A 9913-nucleotide genomic window follows, 5' to 3' on the forward strand; every position below is an offset into this window, starting at 1 on the left:
ATTTAGTTATTATCTGTATTACAAATATATATATGATAATACATATGAATGTATATGCATTATTAATTATTATCTAAAATTACTGTATTAGTTGAATGTTTCAAATAACTAGATATTGTTTATTGGAATGGTAAAATCTTCAAGCATTTCCAATACTGCTTTTGTTAATGTCAAATTCCTTATCAATTGTCATTCGTCATACAGTCATCGACAGATGTCATTGTTCGAAGGCGATGGGCGATTCTTGACAAAAACGAAAAGTATTTTTTTTATAAATTTAATAGTCTAGTAATTAGATTTAAGATATGAAACTAATTCAAGACTGATAAACAAAATCATTCATTGAGAGAGTGATCTGGTGATTTTTTTAATTTTTCTGTTTTTGTTGTGGTTTGAGATAATCTACGATGAGTTTCCTTTTTCAAAGAAAGCCCAAAGAAGGACCCAAAGTAGCCGTTATCGGAGCACCTACAAATGTAAATCATGATATACATGTAACTGTTAATGAACAGGGTCTTTTGACAGGTAATCAAAACTGTAAATACAATATTTGTAAATATTATTTAATTCAAATATAACCCATCGTAATGATCATTGTTAACAGGTCTCCCGTCAGCTTGGATGAGACAAATAGGTACCCAAATTACGAAAGATGAACAAAGAGAAAATCCACTAGTTGTCAAGCAAGTTTTGCAGTTTTATAACTTTTCAATTAAAAAGGGCAATGAAGAGAGACCCGAATTTAAGCATATAATTACAGAAAAAGATATTGTAGAAGAATCTAAATTAATTGACCTATACAGTCTTTCCAAAGATGCTCATAAAAGTAAAGATTCTTTATCAGATTCTGAAAAAAGTAGTGATGAACAAAAGTAAGTACGCATTTTATTCAAATCTTTGAATAATTACCAATAGATTGAATTTATTTCAGACCCTCAACTCCAGTAAGGCCTCCCAGGAAAATAGATGTAACAAATTTAGTGCAAACCAAAAATTTGGCAAAGAACTTGGTGGATTTAACTATAGTTGATGATATTAAAAAAGAGGAAGTCGAGTATAGAGATAAATCAAGTTCAAATACTGATTTATCTAATGATGATGTCATAAGAAGACGTAGTGGAATGACGGATGATGATTATATGTTAGAAATACGTAAGATTTGTAACCCAGGAGATCCTAATCAATATTATGAACGCACTCATAAGGACCTAGGATCTGGTGCATCAGGAATCGTTTTTTCTGCCACGTGCATTAAAACTGGGGAACTAGTTGCCATAAAAGATATTGATATGACAAAACAACACAAAAAAGATTTATTACTCAGCGAGATCAAAATAATGAAAAACTTCAAGCATAAAAACCTTGTGAACTTCTTAGATGCTTTCTTGGTGAACGACGATCACTTATATGTGGTGATGGAATTGTTAGATGGTGGTCCTTTAACAGATGTTGTTACTGAGACTGTAATGAAAGAAGGGCAGATAGCTGCAGTTTGTTACGAGGTCTTACAAGCCATCAATTATTTACACGAAAGAGGCACTATTCACAGAGATATTAAATCAGATAACGTTTTGTTGGGTAAGTTGGAAAATTATGAATATTCTTTTGAATTGCAGGAATTTGGAGGTTCCTGTTTTCGTACAGACAAATCTATCCATCTATAATATGAAAATTGTTTTGAGTCTATTATAAACTTTAACAAACTCACTTTTTCGAAGAACAAGAAATTAAAAAATCTGAGAGGATTGTACATGCACCATGAGCTAAAAAAATAAATATTTTGGGTGTTTACATAAAGCCCCTTATGTATTAAATAAAAATTATGAGAGGAGAAGAAGCTACAAAAGAAGAAAAAGAAAGGAATAGACCACAGGAAACATAAGTGGTATAAAAGAAGAAAAACTTTGAAATGGAGTTGGATATCTAAGATAGATACAGGAAGACAAATTATAAAATATTCATGTAAAGTCTGCAGCTATTCATGTAGTCCCTGAGCATTAAAGAAAAATTAGAGGAGAAGATGCAATGACAAGAATGTAGGAAAGAAGAAAATGAAAGGAACAAGATACTTCCGGAATTATATCAAATAAAAGAAGAAATGGCAAGAAAGACACAATAAACAGAGTGAGAAGATAGAAGAACAACTAAAGAATACAAAAGAAATAGTTGAATACCTAAGATACAGACAAAATGTACAAATGATGCATTTCTGAAATGTTCATAGTGCCTGAAATACTCTTCTGGACGTTGCATATGACGACTATGACTATTTTAGTCGCGGCATGAACGTCACTATTGACATCATGACTAACACTCACGTTGACCTATATCAAGACAAGGGCCGAGGTAGCATTGAAAGAATTAGTGAAATTTTTAAAAGCGATCAAGATCACTACCATGGGAATTTCATTATTCGATGTGGTAGAGGATATGAGTACTTCCTGGAGCATTCTTTAGCCTTATCATTTACTATTGTCGCAGAAGACATTTTGATTTAACTTCAATGTGAAGAATTCAATGACTTTAAAATTATAATGTAACCTCTGAAAGCTTTTGCTTTTTCTGTTTTGCCATTATTTACCTCAATGTACAAAAAGCTTTTAAGGATGACTCAGTTGAGATGATAAGACTTCTTTACAAAACTTATAAAAGGCCAAAGCTTGAATTTGCGCATTCAGTGTGGAATCCATATTTTGTGAAGGATATTGAGTTTTTAGAACGAGTTCAGCGAAGGGTTACTAAAATACCTCCCCCGCTGAAAGATTTATGCTATGAAGAACGGCTAAGAATATTTGCCCTATCCACTCTCAGAGAGCGTCGCTTCGGAGGAGACTTAATAGAAACCTATAAAATTCTTACACATATCTACACTTGCGATTTGGACATTTTCCATGTGAATACAAATCAGCAGTTAAGAGGGCATTCTATCTAAGGAAAGAAACTGCAAGTTGCCCCGGAAGAACTTTTTGACAAATCGTATAGTATATATGTGGAATGCATTAGAAGAAGAGACAGTGACTGCTGCAAATACAAATATTTTCAAGAACAGATTTGATGCTGGACACTCTACAAACAATCAAATTGTGCACTACTTTTAGTAGACTAAAAAGTGTGAACAGTATTCTGAAAAACTTTCATTTTTAAATTTATAAAACAATAGCTTCATCGGTTTTTTTTAACCGCCTACTATTGTGAAACAATAATAATAACTATCATGAGAAATAAAGCAGAGACATGAGAGATTGAAACATCTATCATAGGCATGTACACTATACAGCTCTTTATGTAATCGCTGAGCATTAACGAATACTATTATTGGTAACAAATTTGAGAATTCAGATCTGTCAATATGAATATCCGTTTTAACAGTAAACCATGCTACGACACATTTTATCATTAGCTAAAATAGGTCGACTTTTCAATTATTTTTGTCCCTTAGAAGCTCTTCTCGAAATTACTTTTTTAGTAAATCATCTTCTGAGTGTTGCAGTTGTTTGACACAGGGAACTTCCAATCTCTTATTTAAATCCATCACCAACAGTGGAGTTAAGTATGGAATAAATTACATTGCCGCAATTGGATAAGTCTTCATGGCTCATGTAATAGATGCATGCTAGTCCCGCACGTTGCTCAGATGTTTTGTTATTTAATGTAAATTGGTATTTGTATCTTTACTTATCATCATTCATCCATTGGTAGGTAGGACAATTAAGGATAATGAGCTGCTCTCAAAGATATATGTACTTTCAATGACCAATTTCAGATAATAGTCAAACTTCTACTTATACCCTTATTCCATGAAATGATGTCTTCTCCAGTCAGTGATAATATTTCAAGATTTGAAAGCAACATGTAGTAGTAAAATGTAGTTTGTTTTTTTTTATAATTTTATTTTTCTTTTTAGGTATGAATGGTACTGTGAAAGTGACAGATTTCGGATTCTGTGCAAACGTAGTCGGAAACGAACAAAGAGAAACTATGGTAGGAACTCCATATTGGATGGCTCCCGAAGTAGTTACAAGACAAAAATATGGTAAAAAAGTAGATATTTGGTCTCTAGGCATTATGATTGTAGAAATGTTGGATGGAGAACCTCCTTATCTTCGAGAACCACCTCTTAGAGCTCTTTATTTGATTACAGCAAACGGTAGACCAAACATCATCAGATGGTCTAGTTTATCAGAAAAATTGCAAAGTTTTATTGATTTTTGTCTCCAAGTTGATGTTGATAAACGAGCTACGGCTAAAGAGTTGTTGCAACATGAATTTTTAGATGAAAAAATGGAACTGAAGACACTTACTCCTCTAATTAGGGCTGCCAAAAAGATGCTCCACAAGACTTAAATACAAGAACCATGTCTTTAAACTGTCCCAAAGATATCCGAGATTAGTCAACAGGTGTATATATTCATTTTTTTTTTTCGAAAAATGTTTATACAAAAAAATAGGTTTGTTTAATCGATTTTAATGTTTATTCTTTAAATATTTGGGTCCAAATAACTTATTTGAAATAAATATTGGTAAAATAATTGTTACGTGATGATATTTGCTATTGTTTTTTAGATAACGTATAAATATGAGGAACAGTTGACAATTTTTGTATATAATTGTAGCACAAACAAACCTATATATCATTTATTACATCAACTTAATTATTTTGAGAATTCTCTCACTAAGTCAAATATATCTTTATCTGTATATATAAAGGTTGATTTTATTAATAATAAATTCGAAAGTTTGCAGTTAATTTTAAATTTAATTATGAAATATTACATTTTTTGTATTGAACTTTTGGGACAATCTTAATATAACAGATATAATCTTGTTCTGATTGACTAAAAGTCTTTGGTTTGTATATAAATAATTAAGAAGTATAGTGCAAAGCTATATTTTTTATGTATCATATTTTATTGACCAAATCCATTCGAAATGAAAATTTATAGCCAAGTTTATGGAGCTGCCAGATAGAAATGGCTGTCGAGAACTGTATATGTGGGAAAAAATCAATAAGCGTTGGGAATTTGGGATAATTTTGTTGGTTACAGCACTAGTAACTTTTCTATTTACATATTCAGGTATCAGATGAGGTCTCCAGTACTTCCTTTCTTGTACTCGTTTCTTTTGTCTTTTGCCATCTTACCATTTAAACTTTGTCTCCAGCTCCGTTATGTGGTTTATTTGTTTCTTTATTTTCTAAAGGTGTTTCAAGTTTTTATTCTTTTGATTTCTTACAATATATCTGTACTAACAGCTGTTTTTTTGTATTTGTATTGTCTTTATTCTTTATTTTGACTAATTTATTTTCCCCAGGTGTTTCACTTTAATAGCAAAATAACATTTCGTCTATTTTCATTTTCAGTTCTGATTAGGGCTCCAGTACTTCCTTTCTTCTGCCTTTTACCATCTTACACAATTCATATTTATCTCCAGCTCCGTTATATGATCTATTTGTTTCTTTCTGTATTTTCTAATGGTGTTTTAAATCTTTAGTTTCCTAATTTTTCTTTCTTATCACTATCATTCAGTTTCATTTGTGTTGACTTTCTCTATTTCTTGATAACTTATTTTTGCATTTTTTTAATTTTAATTTATTATTAATATCACATCAATTATAACAGGCTAATAATTTTTATATAATTTAGTTTCTATACCCAATTGTGTTCTCAGTAATAAGTTTTTTGTACTAATAAGTAATCAAGAGATAAATGGGAAGTTTAAGGCAAGAATCATTAATTAAATTCGCTGAATAATATCACAATTACCACAACCACCTTTTGGAATAGTCTTTAACTTGAACTTCTGCAGTTTTTGGTGTGACCCTTACATTCTGGTTCATGTATGTGTTTTAGTTTCTTATTGAATTGATTAGGAAGCATCTAATTTTACATGTTCATGTTCCTTTCAGTTAACGGGGAAAACAAATTACTGGACTGAAAGCAATAACAATAAGACACCGCGGGATGGTTTTCTAGAAAATGAATTTATACTCAAGTTAGCAGTTTATATAGTTATATTTCAGCTGGACCACCTTGTCTTGTCATAAATCTAGTCTGAAACTGTAAAATCTACTTTGAGGGGTGAAATATTCAATAGTTGAAACCATAAGTTTTCTTTATAGACCACTTATAGGTTTTAGTAGACTCTACTATTTTCTCAATTTCCCCTTAAAAATTTAAATATCTGCTCTATCGATAGATATTTACTTGCATTCCGGTCTCCCTTGGACACTTAGGGGTTTATCTAGACCACTTTATTTAAATATTATACTTATATATAAAATATTAAACCGAAAGGTTATGGTTAACCCTATTTTAGTTGCTTTCATTCAGGTAAAATTGTTTTGTACGCTAAACAAATAAATTATAGACGTATGGTTGGTTGCATAATTCAAAATGGTGGTGTAAATAATATTTTCTAGAAGTATTTTGGCTTCTATTCCACTTAGTAATCTTTTCAATGGCACAGGGATGACTTGCTTTTGTCCTACTTAGTAATCTTTTCAATGACACAGGGATGATTCTTGCTTGTGTCCTACTTAGCAATCTTTTCAATGACACAGGGATGATTCTTGCTTGCGTCCTACTTAGTAGTCTTTTCAATGACGCGGATGATTCTTACTTTTGTCCTACTTAGTAATCTTTTCAATGATACAGGGATGATTCTTGCTCCTATGTCCCTTTAGTAATCGTTTCAATGTCACAGGGATGGCTGCACCAATGGTAATAATAACCCATCATTAGCCACTATTCTGGTATGTGGTGGAAACTTATGAATTAAAATTGCCCAGGCTAATCCAATGGAATCCATGGAAAGACATACAAGTTAACCGTTATCAGTTTAAGAATTTTCTAGCACATTGTTTATTTCCCCTTTAGATGTTAATAACCATTCCCTAAATATAATTGTAGCTGTCTGATTTGTAGGTATTTGATATTAAGTAAAAATATGACTTTTGGTATTTTTTTCTTTATTCAATTTACTACCTAGATTATTTTTTATGAACTGAAAATATAAACAGTATTGATGTAACTAAAAGTAATCAAATTTTTTGCATTTTTTTTGTAAGCTTCTAAAACGTAGTCAATTAAATTGCTACACATTTTTTAAGACTTTTCGTAATTTGAAAAAGTATATTATTTCACATTTATTATCATCAGATAAGGTTGCTAAAAACATTGTTAATATAACTAAAGTTTTACAAATGCTTAAAATTGACTTTTTTATTTATAAACATTTTGAGGCTCAATTTAAAAATACTCTTGCTAAATGTAAATTACAGATACCGTAAAACATAATTTACTTCTATCTAAAAGTTCCCGTTAAAAAACCTAGTGCATTTTTAAGATGCTGTTAACTCGTTCATAGTCTCGAGACCCAAAATTGGTTTATAAATTCAATTCTGTGAATAATATTTGGGTCTTAAATTTGTTTGAATATATATCGTTGTTGATTGATATGTAAATGACTTGGAGGGGAAAAAACAATCGGTATTAAAAATATTTTATTTGATTATAAATTAACTGATTACAATATTTTCGACTAAAAAAACTTCATATTTGAAAAATTAATTAATTCTTCTACCTATTTAGCTGTAAACCATGCTGGAATTGAGTGCAATTTCCATTCTTTACTATCCTGTGTCTGTTATTTTATTTCCTATTCCTCGATTTTCCTCTGCCATGTTAATGTCTTCCATCCAACTCCTTCTCAGTCTTCCTTTTTTTTGTAAATTTATTCTTAATATTTTTAGGATTCTCATTCCTGTATTTTGTATTTTGCTTTTTTGTTATGTGTTCTAATTGCGTTGAATAATCTTCCAATTGCTCCAGTTTCACCTTGTGTTAGTGTAATTTCGAGGTACTTAAAGCCTTTGACCACCAATAACTTATGGAGCCCTATGACCAGTATTTCCATATTTTTTTTCTTCAATATTTCCCCATAGTAAAATAAAAGGGTTAAATATGAAAATAAAAGCCCCATTAGAAAAAAAATTAACGTACCTCTTTCTACAAAGAAGTCAAGCAGGTAACTATCAGTAAACGAAGTTACCCCCTTTTCACTGGGAGTCAAATCATACTATTGTAATGTTTTCCTTATTTATTTAAATGATTTCTATTCGTGGAGTTAATTAATAGACATTGTCTTTTACTTTTATTTGAATAATATACACTACACTTAACTAACTTATTATAATTCACTTATCACTATCATTTAACTAACTTGAATAGTTTATTTGAATTCATCGATTACTTTCTCTTTCGGTCTGTTCACTATAACTATTTAATATAAACTGAACTAAACTGCACTACATAAACTTCTTATTCCACAAGTTCTAGAAAAATAGAGAAGTAAAACAAATAAACCGCTTTGCTATAAAAACAAAGATCAAACGAATTCGCCGAATTTTAAAATTCTGTTAAATCCAAGCAGGGCGGAGATGAGTTCATAACTATTAACTAAACCTCCTGTACATTTTTTACATGAGGGGTCCCTTTTAATGTTAAAAGTTTCCTTAAAAGTATTTAATGCATAGAAAATTAGGAATTATAATGGAATTTTAGTTGTGACTGTTCACTTATAGATTAAAAACCTAAATCGAAGAGCGTAATGAGGAACTCTCATATTGTATCTGTAGTTTGTGTTTATCAGGACACCCTGTATATATAAAGTGCAATAATAAACGAATAGTTATAAATTCAACAACAGTATAATCTCGTTGAAATTTAAAAATGATTCCAAACAAGGGCATTTAATAAATTTTAAGTGTGTAATGTGATTTGTAATTTTTTTACTTTTATCATTGTATAGGACCAAATAACTTTTATCTATATTTTTTGAACTACTGTACCAATATTTTGTTACACGATTTTATATATGGAATGTACGTATAAGTGACGTCCCAATGTCTGAAACAAAAAATTTTCCATTTCGATATCTTTTTATTCCAAATATTTGCTTGCAAAAATCGATTTTGGAAAAACGTTCAGACATCACGACCTCCACTGTATATTCATGTTTAATATTTTGATCATGAGTATTTTTATTGGTAAATTTTTTATATAAATAAAGGTATGATATTATTACCGTAGTTTTTATTTAATAATTTATACCATTAACACATTGACTGCCATGTGTATCAGAATTTGTGTATAAAAAATTTAAATCATGTAAAAATGGCAGTCAACGTGTTAAGATTTAAAAATTGTATAATTGAATGTCACTGCTGCAATTATTATTAATCTAGGATACAGAAATGTGATTTGTGCATTCTTTCCATGACCTAGATTATTTAGGCGTTATAAATCACTATGGCGTGATTTAACTTTAGAAATTCGTTACTTTTAGTTCATCGAGAACGTATAATACATGGTGGGTTAGATTCCAAGTAAATATAGTTTTTTTTTTCTGCTACATTCCAAACGTTCTTATATTTAGAACAATTTGAAACGAATAACATTATAATCGATCAATGGTCAGCTGTATCATCACTGCCACGCATTTCCTCGACATTGTGCGATTTTGTTATATTTACCCTTTCAAGAAGCCGTTGGTGAGGAAGCGGCCGCTCTCCTGAATGGTACCTGAGCTCTTACCAGTTGTCGCGAAGAGCGAAATTATAAGGGCACTGCTAGAGCAGAGACCATGACAAATCCTCTTCCCCCGAAAGTTCTGAACAGAGACCACGGAACCCACAACCGCAAAAGCAACTGTGTTGTAAAAAAAGAAGGAAAGCTTCCGAGACGGCTCAGGGCTTAACGGCCCCGGACCCTAAAGTTGCCTCCAACCCTCTTTTAGTCAGGGCTTCCAACCCAGAAGTTTATGTAAAGCTAAGAACCCCTACATCCATCGAAGAATGAATTGGCTCCAAAAGCCTGCATTCGTAGCTACGCGATATTGGGGGGATGATATGATG

At 31.1% G+C, this 9913-nt stretch overlaps 1 protein-coding gene across 1 annotated transcript; it reads left to right on the forward strand.

Annotated features, from left to right (window-relative positions):
- The first annotated feature begins 191 nt into the window (after positions 1-191).
- Positions 192-9081, forward strand: LOC130898118 (serine/threonine-protein kinase PAK 3). Its single transcript, XM_057807176.1, has 4 exons — positions 192-525; positions 605-872; positions 932-1578; positions 3905-9081. The coding sequence occupies exons 1-4, from the start codon at positions 408-410 to the stop codon at positions 4342-4344; spliced, it is 1473 nt and encodes a 490-aa protein (XP_057663159.1). The 5' UTR covers positions 192-407; the 3' UTR covers positions 4345-9081.
- The last annotated feature ends 832 nt before the right edge of the window (positions 9082-9913 follow it).

This window comes from Diorhabda carinulata, chromosome 9 (genome assembly GCF_026250575.1).
Source record: "Diorhabda carinulata isolate Delta chromosome 9, icDioCari1.1, whole genome shotgun sequence".
NCBI classification, from domain to species: domain Eukaryota; kingdom Metazoa; phylum Arthropoda; class Insecta; order Coleoptera; family Chrysomelidae; genus Diorhabda; species Diorhabda carinulata.

Coding starts and splice junctions, on each gene's coding strand:
- LOC130898118 (XM_057807176.1), top strand. CDS start 408: ATGAGTTTCCTTTTTCAAAGAAAGCCCAAAGAAGGACCCAAAGTAGCC. Junction 526..604: donor TGAACAGGGTCTTTTGACAG/GTAATCAAAACT, acceptor CATTGTTAACAG/GTCTCCCGTCAGCTTGGATG. Junction 873..931: donor AAAAGTAGTGATGAACAAAA/GTAAGTACGCAT, acceptor AATTTATTTCAG/ACCCTCAACTCCAGTAAGGC.